Here is an 18,861-nt window from a genome sequence, read left to right as displayed (position 1 = left end):
GGAACACTCCTGTCTCTTTTTCTATTTACTCTGTATACCTCAGACTATAAATACCAGATCATGACACTTGCAAATATTCTCAGACTAGCAAAATACCTGCGCTTCGCAGTGGAGAAGTACTGCTTTAAAATTTTAAATAATAAACTGAGAGAAAATATACCAATAATTATTTGTTAAGGATCTCTTTGTATACCATGTTGTCAGTTCGCCCCTCCGGTTGTAATATGACCAAGCTGTGCGCTGAGCTTACTCTTGAGCCAAGCAAGAGATATTGGGGCCATGTGAAAAGCAAATCAAGAACGGCAAAACCGCGTCAGCTGCGGAGCTCAGCTCGAAGCGCAATGAAGTGAATGGGAGGGGAGATGATCACGTGACTCCCCCACCCCCCTTAACTCTCCATCCCTCCAGAAACGCACAAAGACAGTCCCTCGGATCCCAACTCTCCTTTATATATATATATATATATATATATATATATATATATATATATAGATGATTCTGCTTTTATAGGGTGTATTGATAAGGAAGATGAGACAAGACTATTGGAGTCAGGTGAAAAACTTGTTTCTTGGCGCGGAAAGAATTGTCTGCAACTTAATACCAGCAAAACCAAGAAAATGGTAAGTAACTTTTGTTGCACCAAATAGCCTCTATGTTCAGTCACTATTCAGGGAGGGATGCAGAGGTTGTGCATTGCTACAAGTACTTGAGGGACCACATTAACAGCTGCCTGGACTGGTCTTGTAACACAGAGGAACAATATAAGAAAAGGTAAAGGCAGCAATTTTTTCTAAGGAGACTATTTTTCGTTTAAGTGGGTAGCGACATCCTCCACATTTTCTACAACTCTGACTGCCAGTGCGATTTTTTTATGCTGTGGTGAGCTGGACTGGTTACATTACTTTAAAAAAGAGGAATCCGAAGAATTAACAAGCTAATTAAAAGGACAGGCTCAGTTATGAGACACACTCTGGACACCCTAGAGGTAGTAGCAAAGGAAAGAAAACAAAATGGAGTGCCACTACAACAATGTTGCACAGTCTCTCTCTGATGTAGAGTATTTTCAACAAATAAAATTATTCAGCAGAAGTGTGTCTACTGGGCCCCTCCTTTAACCGTCACCTTATCGTGGTGGAGGGGTTTGCGTGTCCCAATGATCCTAGGAGCTCTGTTGTCCGGGGCTTTATGCCCCTGGTAGGGCCACCCAAGGCAAACTGGTCCTAGGTGAGGGATGAGACAAAGAGCGGTTAAACAAACCTCCTATGAAGAAAAACAATTTTGGACGGCGTTTTCCCTTGCCCGGACGCGGGTCACCGGGGCCCCACTCTGGAGCCAGGCCTGGAGGTGGGGCTCGATGGCAAGCGCCTGGTGGCCGGGCCTGCACCCATGGGGCTCGGCCGGGCACAGCCCGAAGAGGCAACGTGGGTCCCCCTTCCCATGGGCTCACCACCTATGGGAGGGGCCAAGGAGGTCGGGTGCAGTGTGAGTTGGGTGGTGGCCGAAGGCGGGGACCTTGGCGGTCCGATCCTCGGCTACAGAAACTGGCTCTTGGGACGTGGAATGTCACCTCTCTGAAGGGGAAGGAGCCTGAGCTAGTGCGCGAAGTTGAGAGGTTCCGGCTAGATATAGTCGGACTCACCTCGACGCACAGCTTGGACTCTGGAACCAATCTCCTTGAGAGGGGCTGGACTCTCTACCACTCTGGAGTTGCCCCCGGTGAGAGGCGCCGAGCAGGTGTGGGTATACTTATTGCCCCCCAACTTGGAGCCTGTACATTGGGGTTTACCCCGGTGGACGAGAGGGTAGCCTCCCTTCGCCTTTGGGTGGGGGGACGGGTCCTAACTGTTGTTTGTGCGTATGCACCGAACAGCAGTTCGGAGTACCCACCCTTTTTGGAGTCCCTGGAGGGGGTGCTAGAGGGCATACCTTCTGGGGACTCCCTCGTTCTGCTGGGAGACTTCAATGCTCACGTGGGCAATGACAGTGAGACCTGGAAGGGCGTGATTGGGAGGAATGGCCCCCCTGATCTGAACCCGAGCGGTGTTTTGTTATTGGACTTCTGTGCTCGTCACGGATTGTCCATAACGAACACCATGTTCAAGCATAGGGGTGTTCATATGTGCACTTGGCACCAGGACACCCTAGGCCTCAGTTCGATGATCGACTTTGTGGTCGTGTCGTCGGACTTGCGGCCACATGTCTTGGACACTCGGGTGAAGAGAGGGGCGGAGCTGTCAACTGATCACCACCTGGTGGTGAGTTGGCTTCGATGGTGGGGGAGGATGCCGGTCAGGCGTGGTAGGCCCAAACGTGTTGTGAGGGTCTGCTGGGAACGTCTGGCAGAGCCCCCTGTCAGAAGTAGCTTCAACTCCCACCTCCGGCAGAACTTCGACCACGTCCCGAGGGAGGTGGGGGACATTGAGTCCGAATGGGCCATGTTCCGTGCCTCTATTGTTGAGGCAGCTGACCGGAGCTGTGGCCGTAACGTGGTCGGTGCCTGTCGTGGCGGCAATCCCCGAACCCGCTGGTGGACACTGGCGGTGAAGGATGCAGTCAAGCTGAAGAAGGAGTCCTACAGGACCCTTTTGTCCTGTGGGACCCCCGGAGGCAGCTGATAGGTACCGGCAGGCCAAGCGGAATGCGGCTTTGGTGGTTGCTGAGGCAAAAACTCGGGCGTGGGAGGAGTTTGGGGAGGCCATGGAGAATGACTTTCGGACGGTTTCGAGGAGATTCTGGTCCACCATCCGGCGTCTCAGGAAGGGGAAGCAGTGCAGTGTCAACACTGTATATGGTGGGGATGGTGCGCTGCTGACCTCGACTCGGGACGTTGTGGGTCGGTGGGGGGAATACTTCGAAGACCTCCTCAATCCCATTAACATGCCTTCCAATGAGGAAGCAGAGCCTGGGGACTCAGAGGTGGGCTCCCCCATCTCTGGGACTGAGGTCACCGAGGTGGTCAAAAAACTCCTTGGTGGCAGGGCCCCGGGGGGTGGATGAGATACGCCCGGAGTTCCTCAAGGCTCTGGATGTTGTAGGACTGTCTTGGCTGACACGCCTCTGCAACATCGCATGGACATCAGGGACAGTGCCTCTGGATTGGCAGACCGGGGTGGTGGTCCCCCTCTTTAAGAAGGGGGATCGGAGGGTGTGTTCCAACTACAGAGGGATCACACTCCTCAGCCTCCCTGGAAAAGTCTATTCAGGGGTCCTGGAGAGGAGGGTCCGTCGGATAGTCGAGCCTCGGATTCAGGAGGAACAGTGTGGTTTTCGTCCTGGTCGCGGAACAGTGGACCAGCTCTATACCCTTAGCAGAGTCCTGGAGGGTGCATGGGAGTTTGCCCAACCAGTCTACATGTGTTTTGTGGACTTAGAAAAGGCATTCGACCGTGTCCCTTGGGGAATCCTGTGGGGGGTACTCCGAGAGTATGGGGTACCGGCCCCCCTGATAAGGGCTGTTCAGTCCCTGTACGATCGGTGCCAGAGCTTGGTCCGCATTGCCGGCAGTAAGTCGAACCCGTTTCCAGTGAGAGTTGGACTCCGCCAGGGCTGCCCTTTGTCACCGATTCTGTTCATAACTTTTATGGACAGAATTTCTAGGCGCAGCCAGGGTGTTGAGGGGGTCCAGTTTGGTGGGCTCAGGATTGGGTCACTGCTTTTTGCAGATGATGTTGTCCTGTTTGCTTCATCAGGCCGTGATCTTCAGCTCTCTCTGGATCGGTTCGCAGCAGAGTGTGAAGTGGCTGGGATGAGAATCAGCACCTCCAAATCCGAGACCATGGTCCTCAGCCGGAAAAGGGTGGAGTGCCCTCTCAGGGTTGGTAGCGAGATCCTGCCCCAAGTGGAGGAGTTCAAGTATCTCGGGGTCTTGTTCACGAGTGAGGGAAGAATGGAGCGTGAGATCGACAGGCGGATCGGTGCGGCATCCGCAGTAATGCGGGCATTGCATCGGTCTGTCGTGGTGAAAAAGGAGCTGAGCCGCAAGGCGAAGCTCTCAATTTACCAGTCGATCTATGTTCCTACCCTCACCTATGGTCATGAGCTATGGGTAGTGACCGAAAGAACGAGATCGCGAATACAAGCGGCTGAAATGAGTTTCCTCCGCAGGGTGTCTGGGCTTTCCCTTAAAGATAGGGTGAGAAGCTCAGTCATCCGGGAGGGGCTCAGAGTAGAGCCGCTGCTCCTCCGCATCGAGAGGAGTCAGATGAGGTGGCTCGGGCATCTGATCAGGATGCCTCCTGGACGCCTCCCTGGTGAGGTGTTCCGGGTATGTCCAACCGGGAGGAGGCCCCGGGGAAGACCCAGGACACGCTGGAGGGACTATGTCTCTCGACTGGCCTGGGAACGCCTTGGGATTCTCCCGGAAGAGCTAGAAGAAGTGGCCGGGGAGAGGGAAGTCTGGGCATCTCTGCTCAAGCTGCTGCCCCCGCAACCCGACCTCGGATAAGCGGGAGACAATGGATGGATGGATGGATGGATGTGTCTACTGGGGCTCTGTTATACCAAAGGCAATGCACCTGAATAATGCCTCACTGTGACAACGTATTTTATTTCTTTATTTTCTTCCTTTTTAGTTATTCTGGTGTACATTCAGACCATAGTGTGTACATAATTATAAACATTTATCTAGCTATTTATTTATTTATGAGCTAAATTTTCCCCGGGGAAGAAAAAGCTACATCTTAATTCCAAATGACTGACCGACCAAGTAAAGGCACCATGGGCAGTAATTTAGTCTCTGTGGCTAAGTGTCTATCAACTTTTCACATCTAGGTACTGCAATGGTGCTAACTGCTGAAAATAGCAAACTCACAATTGGACTTTGACTTGACCATCCTAAGACATTAATCTTGTTCTGAAGCGGTTCCTGTGTAGCTTTGGCTTTATGCTGGGGATCATCGTACTGCTAGAAAATAAAGTCATGGTTCTTTTGCAGACCATCTTGTGTTTTCCTTCAGCATTTCCCTGTATTTCACGGCATTCATTATACAGACTACCTTCTCAATCTTTCCTTGGCCTGCTGCAGAGAACAATCCCCATACCACAGTACTGTTACTACCATATTGGGAACTGGGGGTAGGGAATTTTTGATGATGTGCTGTGTTTGGCTGACACACTAAAATCACCTGAAACACTTTGGTGGCATACAGGTTATCTAAAACCAACTGGCTGCTCCAATAAGGATCTAGATGTATCCTAGTATACGAAGTGAATACTTAAAGGAAACAGGAAATTATTTTCTGTATGATAATTGTAATACATGTAGATCAGGTTGAAGAGATCTGTTTTAAGTTTTTTTTTTTTTTTTTTTTTGGATGATCAGTGTCAGAAAGACCTTATTAATCCACTGTGATTCAATGTTGTAAAACAGGAAAGTCCAAAGCAGGTGAACACTTATTGTAAGCAGTGTAGGTAATCTAATTTAACAATACTGCTAAAATGAAGAACAAATAACCATATATTCCAATATATTAATAAACATACCTCTTCATGTGTTTCAATGCTCTTTTCACAGTAGTGTGTGCTATAAGGTTGATGTTCATCTTTATCCACTATATGAGCACACTGCTTTGTATAAATGATTGGCAATAAACTAGTATAATAATCAGGACTATTTTCTGGCTAATGCCAGTTTTTGTCTAGCTCCACATAAGCCTAACTAGGACAACTGAACCACAAAAATGGGTAGATGAGATAAAAGCTTGTGTAGACACTGCAGAGCATAAGTAACATTTGAGTAAGTTATAAATATTTATCTACCACAGTCCAATCTCAAAAAATTCTTTATAAAAAAAGTTGACTAGAACGATTATAATCAAGAGGACGGTTATTAGTTTAGGTTTATCTTCTTTCAATTACTGCATTCAAACCTGTAAGTTACCTTGACAATAATAAAACAAGGTCACATTCATTCATTTTCCAATCACAGACTAGACTATGAAACTTGCATCTTAATAGGAGGATTGTTTACATTTATTGTTTTCTAGTTCCTGAGCACTTAATTACACAAGACAGTTTACACTGCATAGGAAAATGTGGAGACATATGTAGAATCTACATATTTACATAACATTAACAGTAAGGAGGAGGAAAATGATAGGAAGAAGAACTTAACATACCTGAGCTATTAGGCTTAGCCTTTACTGGACCTTTTACAATGGATGTTGTATTAGCTGTCACAATAAGTGTGGGGTGTGGTGGGAGAGAGAGAAAGTGCAGGAAAAAGTTAAAGCTCTGCAAAACAAACTTTACATTTTCATTTAGATAATAATCATATTTACTTTCATAAGTAGAAATTCCCATGATTAAAATCTACTTCTCTTACCTGCCATGTTTTCTTCTTCACTGCTGTCTTCACTGCTGTCTGAAGAATCACTGCTGCTTGCAGTTTTTTTCACTGCCATCTTTACAGGTTTTGATGCTGGTGATGATGTTAAGTTTTGCTTTTCTACAGGAGGTGGCACAGCACTGTATGTACCTAGATAATTGAGGCAAATCTTTAAACATTAAGAATGTACATACATTAAATGTTCATAAAAGAAAGGAAGCACAAGGTCATTAACTTGCCTGGTTTATACGTGTGCATATGCAGACACGCATTAATACAGGCATGTTTCCCTGTGTGCTTATTCTACATTGATGCATGTTAATGCACATAGGTTCATGGCTTTCTCATGAATCAATTCTGGATGAATCTGCCAGTCTCTCATGTTTTTTCTATTATTTAAAAAATAAATCACTGTATCCAACAGGAAATTATTCCAGATACTACATACTACAAGCCAGTGTTACATCTGTCATTTTGGTAGACTACTGCTTGCTTTGCTCATTATGATGGCAATAACAATGACTGCTACTCTAAAGATGTGTCAAGAGACATAAATGATATTGGGTACATGCCTCCATAGCTCTTGGCACATAAATGCAATCAGCCTTATAGTATCTGCAGGAACCAGTAAAGGGCAATTTCTATGGAACACCAAAGATGGGCTTCTTTCGTTGTGTTTTCCTGCAGGGAAAAGAATGCATTTCTGTGCAAGATGATTAATTTTTTTGTGGAATCTATTAAGAATGTCATGTACATTAAAGGATAAGTTCAGTATTTTTCAAGTTGAAGGGATTTCTTCATAATCACTGTAAATTCATAATTTTTGCCACATACAACTCAGTTTTCTTGCAGCTTACAATAGGCTCTATGGAAACCCACATCCATACATGGTAAAAATAAAAAAGCCTAAATTTTCCATATATGTTTTTTTCAAGCCAAAATATTAAATTATTAATCTCGGTCTTAAAATGACACAAATAGTAAAACATCATATCTGTGTTGTTGAAAGGAAAAACACAAACCGCAAACTTTAAAAGAACAGCTGTGATCCATGCATCTTCGCCAACATTCCCTTTCATCTTACTCCACAAAACCCTTGCTCTCTGCTCTTTAGACAGTTAGACGACAATAACATCTTATGATTGCATATATCGGCTGGACTGATAAAGGAACAATCCCCAGAAATGGTGCCAGTCCCACACAGGATGAACAGTCATACACACATGGGCCAGTTTAGCAATGACAGTTCTCTTAAGCTTAATCATGCTTGAGTATTGAAGTTCAGTACAGATGTTTCAACACAGGCAGAGCAGGCTGCCATTCTTGCCTCACAGCACTAGTTTCTATATTCTTGTATTACAGATTGATTGGCATACGAGTCATTAAATTCACTCACTCAAACATTGTGCTTGGTTGTTTTATTACTATACTAGCGACTTGGCGCGCGGTACGCTGCGCATTGGATGACCACAATTGAAGGACTCCCTGTTTAAACGCGCCTGGCAGTCGTGAACTGGGTCCTTCATCGCACCGCATTTGATTTTTGCATGGGAAACAAAATTTCAAAACAAAACCCATGATTCATGAAGTGTGGGACGCAGACTAATCAGAATTGTATACATTGTGTAAATGGTTGTAAGGAAGAGGAGTGGAGACGCGTCGTTGCGGTAATGTCTGCGAGTGGTGAGTGTCAGTTTGTTGCGAGTGAGAACGGTGAGAGCGTTCACTTGGAGTTTCTTGGGAGACCGTACGTTTCTGTATATTATGGTTGTTTTGCAATCGTAAGGACGTGTCGTCGGGTGTCTCATTGGCACGCTTTTGCCTCTTTCTTTTGCGATCACGGCGTAATCTGTCTTCTTTCTCTGTAGGGTTTTCAGTTGCCTTTCGTTGTGCAGCAGAGACGCGTCGTTGAGCTAATCTGTGTGAATGCCGAGTGTCCGTTTCTTGCAAGCGACTGGCACGCCTTTGCCCGTTTGCTTCGTGATCACGCTGTAATGTGTCCTCTCTCGCAGGAGCAGGTTCAGTTGCCTTTCGTTTCGGCATTGTTCGATAAGGTCTCCTCCGTACAAGTGCACATGGGTAGCTGAAGACTGAAAGGCATAGTGGGCTGGAAGGGAGAAAATAGAAAATCACGGCTTGAAACACCCATCCGACTCAGACGCGGGGCTTGAAATACTCAAGTGCACATGTAGCAAAGTGTAAATGTTATTTATAACTTAATTTTTTTTTTTTGGTTATGAACTTCCCCAAAAGAGTTGATCCCTGTAAATAGTTAATAGTATATCAACAATATAATCTGTTGTAGTACGGGCGTTAATTAGCGTCACACCTCATAACCTGCATACACCACGTTTTTGGCTCGAACGCCAGAAGCGCAGTGGACGCTGTAAGGGTAGGTTGTGGTTTCTGTTTTCTGTTGTGGTCTCAGTCTGCTCAATTTGACACTCTGCCTTCCACTGACGGTTTGTTTTTTTGTATTTTGATCATAAGATATGACACAAAAAAAATAACTTGCCTCTTCATGGGTTATGTAAAAACTATAGACAAATTGGAGAGGGGTATGGGTGGGCACTGCATTGTCATAACTCCACGTTTTAAGGCTTTTTTTTTTTCCACATATGGAAGCAGGGTTCCACAGTATTCCAATATAAGCTGCTAGAACAGAAAAAGTATTTTTAAAATTAAAAAAATATAAAACATTTTAAATGACAAATTAATATTTACACCATGATTGTGAATAAGTAACTTCAACTTGACAAAATACCATTAGGCCTGAATCACATCTATGCATATGTAGACACACATTTATGCATGCGTTTTCCTTTCCATGTATTATGTGTATTGACACAAGTTTTTAAATTATAGAGGTTTATGTGATTTCATGTGATAATTTTGTTTGAAGATTTCATGTGCTAAATTTGCTTGTCATTTTCTGCTTCAAAGTTCTCTGGTAAAATAGAATATAAATAAATAAATAAATAAATAAATTCTAATTCTAGTCATTTCCTGTCCCATATAGACATTTTTGAGCCACGTGTCGTGTTCTCGCAGTACAATTTCCACTTGGTCAATTATGATACGATTACTAACACTACTGCATTCCACTTGGAGTATGCATGTTTGCAAAAGTATCTACAGGAAACAGGAAAGGATGGCTCCTAGGGAATGACTTATGGTTGTCTTGCTGTGTTGTGTATTTTCCTGCACGCTAATATGCGCAATAAAGATTGAGGGATATTGTATGTAATTGTATATAAGCATGCTAAGACACCAAACCTTAAGGATAATAAAAGAAAACACTTCAGCACATCAAAACAAGTATAGCCTGCCTTAACCGGATGTTAAAATATCATACAGAATCCAATTACCTGGTTTGAGTTTTTTGGGAGGGACACTTTCCTCTTCTGAACTTTCAGAAGAATTTTCACTGCTAGACTCTGTAGCCGCCTTGCTTGGGACTGCCTTTGCCTGAGGTTTTGAGATTTTAGGAGCAGTCAAGACCTTCTTCTTTAAGTCTGATTTCCCAGATGAAGCCGATGGTTTAGGCAAACCTGCAACTTTCTAAAGAACATGTAAATTTAGTTTAGTTGCCACATTTCCTGTCAAAAGGCTAATATCTCTCTAGGTAAATAATATTTAAAACACAGAGCATTTTATACTTTAAAAAAAAAAAAAAAAAAAATCAAAGCACATGAAGAAATACATAAATCACAATGTCATATTTTATTTCAGCTGCTTTCTGTAATTTTTCAAGTAATCCTAAAAAGCTTTATTAGGCTGAGGTCCAGGCTCCAAGGTATTAAAAAACAATTATAATTCAATTTGCACTGTGTTTAAAAAAAAAATGTACCCCCTATATTATGACAGAGCTGCCATGGTGTTTCACAGAAAGCTGCAGACAGGTATCATTGTATTCCTTGCCAACTCTACTTCTGGCATACGGCTGTGTTTGATAAGCAATATTTTCTAATTTATACTCTTTTACTCAAAAGACTTTCTTCCACCAGTTGTCATGCACTACTATCTCCTCTACTGTTGCCTTTCAATAAGAATGGTTCATTACAGTAGCTGCAACACACTACATATCCATCTCTACTCAAGATTCCTTTGCGGAGGTGGGTAATAAAGTTATACAAGAGCTACAGGAGTTCTGACCTTTGTTGGCTGCTCGTCCTCAGTGTCACTGGAATCACTGGAGTCACTGCTGGTTTCTTTTGCCTGGGTTGGGGTTGATTTGGCCAAAGATGCAGCTGCCTTTTGTGCAACTATGCATTTTCCCCCCAAAATAAAAAAAAAAAAAAAATGAATATATCAAAACTAGAAAATAGCTACTGCACAAAGATACCATATTACGTTAACTCCTTTGTTAAGCAAATGAGCAATTCACATATACGCAAGTAAATGAACTGTGAAACATAATGTGATAGTTGTGTCCCATCAGCAATGTGTTAATCTTTCCAAAGCAGGCTGTCCTTGACAACTTAAACTAGACAGTCTGGTTTGTAGTATCTTATGCTTTACTTTGCAATAGAGTGTTGCAATAGTAACAATTTGTCGAGTAAATATATACCTTGCTAATTTGAAATGTTAGAGAGAAATCTGCTAAAGAAGTTCACAAAAGGATTTGTATGAGCTTTAGCTTCAACTGGCAAGCCATGAGCAAAAAATTGTTAAGTGCTTGGACAGAAGGGGAAGAAAAACAACATACAGTGCTATAGAACAGCCCAGTAGGTTATTCATAGAAAACTACGAAAAAAGGTGAATTTTATTAAATCACTGGGAAACAAATGGTCAATGTTTTCAGAATGTTATTCTTCACAACAATATACTGTATTTACTGCATATAATAAACTATGCATTTTCATGTCAGAAATTCACTCTGAACAAAAAATAAAATTCCCCTTCCAAGAGTCAGGTGGCATCCTAAAATAAAAAAAAGCCAAATAAATCTTGGAATAATTAATACTCATGGGGAATATTGTGCAGTTAAAATTTCCTTAAATTGTGGATAGGGATATCAAAGGAAGGTCATACTAAGCAGCAAAATAACAAAATTTTTAAAAATGCCCATTCTGCATAGCAACTATTTGGTTTTGGCTAGTTCCTAGTTTGGGTTCTTGGTGGCTGTCAAAAGTCACTGGAATATTTTGTTTTTTCTTTGTTTTGCTTTTTAGTCAACAAAGTGAAAAATGTTATATTTTCTTATGTGGTATAATAAACTACTGAGATTGTTATAATAATTTTTGGTTAAGCACTTTAATACACCAAAGCTTTAATTTTCCAAAAAAAAAAAAAAAACCAAACCACACACTTTAATTGGATAATAAAAGCTGCATGGTTGTACTCTTATGCATGTGCAACTATTCAGTGCTACAGAATTTGCATGAGTTAGTAAACGCCTTCATTAACATTAAAAAAGAAAAAATAAATCTATATGCATACATTCTGGGGGGGTCTGGAAACTTTATACGTCCGTTTATTGAAGCTCCTGTTCAATTTCAGTGAAGCACAATTGGAACCATAATATTACTTACACCCGTGCTTACAATACTGGTTCATGTCAAAATAGTTGCTATGAAAGAGGTCCATTAATGATATGAAACCGTGTGATGCCACCTATACGTAGTGATAGCTCAGCAACAATTCAAAAACCAAAGAGCAAATTTTCCGGAGATGTTCTTATTATAAGCTAGCTTTAGAAAAAAAAAAAAAAAAAAAAAAAAAATAATTTTAAAATAGTTTTTTTTTTTTTTTGCTATTCAATTGTTAACATTAACCCAGCCACAGGGGATGCACAAACCAGTGTGCTTCTTTGTGCCGGCCCCAAGCCCAGATAAATGGGGAGGGCTACATCAGGAAGGGCATCCAGTGTAAAATTTTGCCAAATCAATATACAGACAATACAAATTTCCAGTACTGTTAGTCAACAGGGTGCTGGCGGAAATTTGGCTACTGTTGGCTGAAGGTAAAGAGTGGAACTGAGGGTAGAAATTTTGAATGCTCGCAATATGACTAGTAAGGGGAGAGAGTTAGCAGATATTATGGAGAGAAGGAAGGTTGATATATTGTGCGTGCAAGAGACTAAATGGAAGGGGAGTAAGGCCAGGTGGATTGGAGATGGATTCAAATGGCAAAGTGGGATAGTCAGAGATATGTAGAAAGTAGACAAGAGTACAAGGAGATAAGGAGAAGAGAGAGGTGGCGAAGACTAAAGAAAAGACGTATGATGAGTTGTATGCGAGGTTGGCCACTAAAGAGGGAGAAAAGGACCTGTACCAATTGGGTAGACAGAGGGACCGAGCTGGGAAAGATGTGCAGCAGGTTAGGGTAATAAAGGATAAAGATGGAAACATACTCACAAGCGAGGAGAGTGCGTTGAGCAGATGGAAAGAGTACTTTGAGAGGCTTATGAATGAAGAGAACGAGAGAGAGAAGAGGTTGGATGACGTGGAGATAGTGAATCAGGAAGTGCAACGGATTAGCAAGGAGGAAGTAAGGACAGCTATGAAGAGGATGAAGAATGGAAAAGCCGTTGATCCAGATGACATACCTGTGGAAGCATGGAGATGTTTAGGAGAGATGGCAGTGGAGTTTTTAAACCAGATTGTTTAATGGAATCTTGGAAAGTGAGAGGATGCCTGAGGAGTGGAGAAGAAGTGTACTGATGCCGATATTTAAGAATAAGGGGGATGTGCAGGACTGTAGTAACTACAAGGGGATAAAATTGATGAGCCACAGCATGAAGTTATGGGAAAGAGTAGTGGAAGCTAGGTTAAGAAAGAAGGTGTTGATTAGTGAGCAGCAGTATGGTTTCATGCCAAGAAAGAGCACCACAGATGCAATGTTTGCTCTGAGGGTGTTGATGGAGAAGTTTAGAGTAGGCCAGGAGTTGCATTGTGTCTTTGTGGACCTGGAGAAAGCATGACAGGGTGCCCCGAGAGGAGCTATGGTATTGTATGAGGAAGTTGGGAGTGGCAGAGAAGCATGCAAGAGTTGTACAGGATATGTACAAGGGAAGTGTGACTGTGGTGAGGTCTGCGGTAGGAGTGACGGATGCACTGAAGGTGGAGGTGGGATTACATCAGGGATCGGCTCTGAGCCCTTTCTTATTTGCAATGGTGAGGGACAGGTTGACAGACGAGATTAGACAGGAGTCCCCGTGGACTATGATGTTTGCTGATGACACTGATCTGTAGTGATTGTAGGGAGCAGGATGAGGAGACCCTGGAGAGGTGGAGATATGCTCTAGAGAGGAGAGGAATGAAGGTAAGTAGGAACAAGACAGAATACATGTGTGTAAATGAGAGGGAGGTCAGTGGAATGATGAGGATGTAGGGAGTAGAGTTGGTGAAGGTGAATGAGTTTAAATACTTGGGATCAACAGTACAGAGTAATGGGGATTGTTGAAGAGAGGTGAAAAAGAGTGTAGGCAGGGTGGAATAGGTTGAGAAGTCTCAGGAGTAATTTGTGACAGATGGATATCAGCAAGAATGAAAGGGAAGATCTACAGGACAGTAGTGAGACCAGCTATGTTATATGGGTTGGAGACAGTGGCAGGCACTGACCAGAAAGCAGGAGACAGAGCTGGAGGTAGCAGAGTTAAAGATGCTAAGATTTACATTGGGTGTGACGAGGATGAACAAAATTAGAAATGAGTACATTAGAGGGTCAGCTCAGGTTGGACGGTTGGGAGACAAAGTCAGAGAGGTGAGATTGTGTTGGTTTGGACATGTGCAGAGGAGAGATGCTGAGTACAGTGCATCCGGAAAGTATTCACAGCGCATCACTTTTTCCACATTTTATGTTATGTTACAGCCTTATTCCAAAATGGATTAAATTCATTTTTTTCCTCAGAATTCTACACACAACACCCCGTAATGACAACGTGAAAAAAGTTTGAGGTTTTTGCAAATTTATTAAAAATAAAAAAACTGAGAAATCACATGTACGTAAGTTTTCACAGCCTTTGCTCAATATTTTGTCGATGCACCTTTGGCAGCAATTACAGCCTCAAGTCTTTTTGAATATGATGCCACAAGTTTGGCACACCTATCCTTGGCCAGTTCCGCCCATTCCTCTTTGCAGCACCTCTCAAGCTCCATCAGGTTGGATGGGAAGCGTCGGTGCACAGCCATTTTAAGATCTTTCCAGAGATGTTCAATCGGATTCAAGTCTGGGCTCTGGCTGGGCCACTCGAGGGCATTCACAGAGTTGTCCTGAAGCCACTCCTTTGATATCTTGGCTGTGTGCTTCGGGTCGTTGTCCTGCTGAAAGATGAACCGTCGCCCCAGTCTGAGGTCAAGAGCGCTCTGGAGCAGGTTTTCATCCAGGATGTCTCTGTACATTGCTGCAGTCATCTTTCCCTTTATCCTGACTAGTCTCCCGGTCCCTGCCACTGAAAAACATCCCCACAGCATGATGCTGCCACCACCATGCTTCACTGTAGGGATGGTATTGGCCTGGTGATTAGCGGTGCCTGGTTTCCTCCAAACGCAACGCCTGGCATTCACACCAAAGAGTTCAATCTTTGTCTCATCAGACCGGAGAATTTTCTTTCTCATGGTCTGAGTGTCCTTCAGGTGCCTTTTGGCAAACTCCAGGCGGGCTGCCATGTGCCTTTTACTAAGGAGTGGCTTCCGTCTGGCCACTCTACCATACAGGCCTGATTGGTGGATTGCTGCAGAGATGGTTGTCCTTCTGGAAGGTTCTCCATTCTCCACAGAGGACCTCCGACAGAGTAACCATCGGGTTCTTGGTCACCTCCCTGACTAAGGCCCTTCTCCCCTGATTGCTCAGTTTAGATGGCCGGCCAGCTCTAGGAAGAGTCCTGCTGGTTTCGAACTTCTTCCACTTACGGAGGATGGAGGCCACTGTGCTCATTGGGACCTTCAAAGCAGCAGAAATGTTTCTGTAACCTTCCCCAGATTTGTGCCTCGAGACAATCCTGTCTCGGAGGTCTACAGACAATTCCTTTGACTTCATGCTTGGTTTGTGCTCTGACATGAACCATCAACTGTGGGACCTTATAGACAGGTGTGTGCCTTTCCAAATCATGTCCAATCAACTGAATTTACCACAGGTGGACTCTAATTAAGCTGCAGAAACATCTCAAGGATGATCAGGGGAAACAGGATGCACCTGAGCTCAATTTTGAGCTTTATGGCAAAGGCTGTGAATACTTATGTATAATTTTTTTTTATTTTTAACTCTTTTAGGGCGGATGTCGACTTTTGTCTACAGGAGGGGTTGAAGGCGGATGTCGACAAAAGTCAACATCCAGGGATAGAGGGCGACAATCAGCTGTTAATGGCGACAAATCTCACTGTCACGTCACAGGCATTCCCTCTGTGCTTGGAGGAATGCTAGACTCGTTGACTCGGCAAATAAACATTGCGTGTGCGTGAGTTGCGAAATGTAAACAGACAAGATGGCACCGACATGTGAAAAGGCAGCGAAGCAAGTGCAGAAAAGAAAACACTCGCATTATGCGCATTTGCGCATTATCGCGGAGTCAGACTCTTGATTTTTCAGAATCGGACTTTATTGGCAGTGATCAGGAGATCGAGCAAGAGAGTTAGAAGCAGGCATCAGCTGATCAGACACCAGCCGATGCCGCGCCAGCGGATCTGCTGCCAGTTGCGTGCCTTCGCGCAGCCGATGCATTTACTGCAAGGTTCGCATGGGATAAATACACAGACATTGATCCGTTGAGAGCTGATCTGGCTACCGGAGTTTACAAGACGGCATGGCTTGCTGTTGGACACAACAGATCACCAGCTGCTGTACTTCAGGCTGCTCTCTCCTGATGCTGCTTTTTAGCTACTGTCAGACGAGACAAACAGGTAGGCAGAGATTTTTTTTGAATCGCGGGCTGCGTTTGCATCGCATTCTCGTTTTTCAAAGTGGAAACCCACAACGAAAGACGAGATGAAGCGCGCTGTGGCATTACAAATAGAGATGAGACAGAATTGGTGATATAACTTCAGGGAGCATTGGTCCAAACGTGTTTTGTCCCCTGGTGGCTTAGGTACGTGCTGCTGCAAAGTTTTATTCACTTCTGTAATAAACAGAAGCAAATCCCATACATAATGCCATACATAAAGTTCATAAAGTTTCAGAAGATGAAAAGAGGTGACAATACGGTTTTCATGCTGGCAGAAAACTTGGTGGCAGTGGCATGGCATGATGGCAAATGGGTGACTTGTCTCTCTACAGTACACACTAACAATATATGTTAGAAAGTGCAGCAACAGACAATTGAAAAATAGGCACCAAAGCAACACAAATTGTAAGGAGTGCAATGTGGCAATGACTGAAATTGGCTGCTTTGAGCGAGATCAGACTTTGCTGTGTAAAATGTATGTGATATGTATGTGAAATCATAGAGTATGCAGGCTCATACAACATGCAAGACAGTAACATTTGTCAAAAGTAAATATTTTTTGTTGATTTGATATGTTAAACAATTGCTTTGTGTTCTTTTTTAAAAAATGTTAGTTTTTGGAAAAATATTCAGCCCTGGGAGAAAAGAAACAAAAAAAAAAATTAGCCCTAAAAGAGTTAATAAATTTGCAAAAACCTCAAGTAAACCTTTTTCATGTTGTCATTATGGGGTGTTGTGTGTAGAATTCTGAGGAAAAAAATGAATTTAATCCAATTTGGAATAAGGCTGTAACATAACAAAATGTGGAAAAAGTCATACGCTGTGAATACTTTCTGGATGCACTGTATATTGGGAGAAGGATGCTAAGGATAGAGCTGCCAGGCAAGAGAAAAAGAAGTCATTGAAGTCTGGCCATAAAGTTCTATTTTTGGTCTCATCTGGCCATAAAACTTTCTCCCACATCTTAACTGGGTCTTTCTCATGCTTTGTACCAAATGCCGTATGTGCTTTTATGTGGACTTTAAGGAATGGCTTCTTTCTTGCTACCATCCCATAGAGGCCTGTTTTATGGAAGGATCTTGAAGTCATCAACCCATGCAACTTCAGTTTCAGCCAAAGACACACTGCAGACTTCTGAGAGTGATGGTTGGATTTATAGTAGCCTCTCTCACCAGCGAAATCTTGCTCTGATGTTTAGTTTTGAAGGACAGCCTGTTCTAATGTCTGGGTGCTGTGATGAACCTTTCACTTTCTGATGATGGATCCAGGACATTCAAACTTTTTTTTTTTTTTTCTGTAGCCATTTTCTGCCTTGTGCATTTCAAGGACTTGTTTCTCACATAAGGCAGAATGCTCCTTTGTCTCCATTTTTACAGTGATTGTCCAACAATGACTACTGGCACTTACAAAGGGAACTTTTTATATCCAGAATGATATAAAGGACTCAAGTAGTACCCAATTATGTTTAATTATGGTCAAAAGACTATCACCTTTGTGTTGTTTCTGATTAATTTGTCATTTGTGTAAACCTGGAGCTTACAAACACTAACTTTTGAACTTTTCTTCAGTTAAATGTTTACAGAAAACTTTATATTGACTTAGAAAATGTATTGTTACAACACAGGAGTTCACATTAAAATACTGAATGGATAGATTTGTGTACAAATCTTTGATCATGCAGAAAATTGATGACTTTCAAGGAGACTGGATACTTTTACATGCCACGGTATGTGTGTATTATGCTGTACATATATAGCAATTACATAATGTGTTCTAGCAATGAGAGCAGTATTTGTACAAGTCCCATTGTTCAAAGCCCAAACTCAAAAAGGCCAATATTGCACTTAATTTAACTGACCTGCTTTAGCTGTGGGTTTCTCATCTTCTGAGCTTTCAGACTCTTCACTGCTTGAACTAGTATCCTTCTTTCGAGCTATTGGCTTTGAAGTTGCGGCTAATGGTGTTTTAGGGGTTGCTGTTGCAGGGGTTGTCTTCTATGGCAGAAAAAGCAAAACATGTATAAATCTATTTATCAAAGCAAACATACTAAATGACACAAAGCAGACTCACTTTTTTTGCAGGCTTCTTGTCATTTTTTTCGTCTGATTCATCACTGCTGCTAGAAGTTTCAGTTTTCTTGGGGATCTGTTTCTTTACTGTCATAAAAAGAAGAAGAGGGAGAAAAAAAAACCTCACATCAAATAAAACGGGATAAAAATTAAGTCATACAAGAGTCATACTTGCTTGTCACCACCCCAAACACAAGGTTTACTTATTCTTTTCCCTGCTTGCAGACACTAATCTTTCGCTATCACTTCTCCCCTTATGCTTTACACTATTAATTACAGAGGAGTTCAATGCAGTTGTAGAAATGAAATATTTGATGCCGTTTATAAACAATAGACTAATAAAAAGTATGTTAGATTTTCCTGCGTAATTTGGATAGGTCAGTGGCAGCTTTACCTGACTGGGTGTGGCAGTTCTCACTTTTAGTTATAAAAGGTTCATGTCAAGCTGCGAGGTTTATTTAAATGAATAAACAAACAAATACACACAAACAAAAGAAAGCACTGTCCCTCAACCACACTGTGGCTGACAAAGAAATTAATTTAAACACCCGACGAGATACAATATGCACAAAGGCAACATAGCT

At 42.7% G+C, this 18,861-nt stretch overlaps 1 protein-coding gene across 3 annotated transcripts in view; it reads right to left on the bottom strand.

Annotated features, from left to right (window-relative positions):
• The window catches only part of nolc1 (nucleolar and coiled-body phosphoprotein 1), a 58,961-nt gene that overhangs the window by 14,058 nt on the left and 26,042 nt on the right, over positions 1–18,861 (bottom strand). For 2 of the 3 annotated variants that reach the window (XM_028795206.2, XM_028795208.2), the window contains exons 4-9: positions 18,279–18,364; positions 18,067–18,202; positions 10,481–10,590; positions 9,694–9,886; positions 6,323–6,475; positions 6,117–6,170 (exon numbers count right to left, since the gene is read on the bottom strand). In XM_028795206.2, the coding sequence (XP_028651039.2) occupies positions 6,117–6,170; positions 6,323–6,475; positions 9,694–9,886; positions 10,481–10,590; positions 18,067–18,202; positions 18,279–18,364 (732 nt within the window). The remainder of the gene's footprint in view (positions 1–6,116; positions 6,171–6,322; positions 6,476–9,693; positions 9,887–10,480; positions 10,591–18,066; positions 18,203–18,278; positions 18,365–18,861) is intronic. The other variant, XM_051922282.1, reaches the window with a different exon arrangement.

This window comes from Erpetoichthys calabaricus, chromosome 2 (genome assembly GCF_900747795.2).
Source record: "Erpetoichthys calabaricus chromosome 2, fErpCal1.3, whole genome shotgun sequence".
NCBI lineage: Eukaryota > Metazoa > Chordata > Cladistia > Polypteriformes > Polypteridae > Erpetoichthys > Erpetoichthys calabaricus.
The sequence above is the reverse complement of the archived record's forward strand: the minus strand, read 5'-3'. Positions and strand labels throughout refer to the sequence as shown.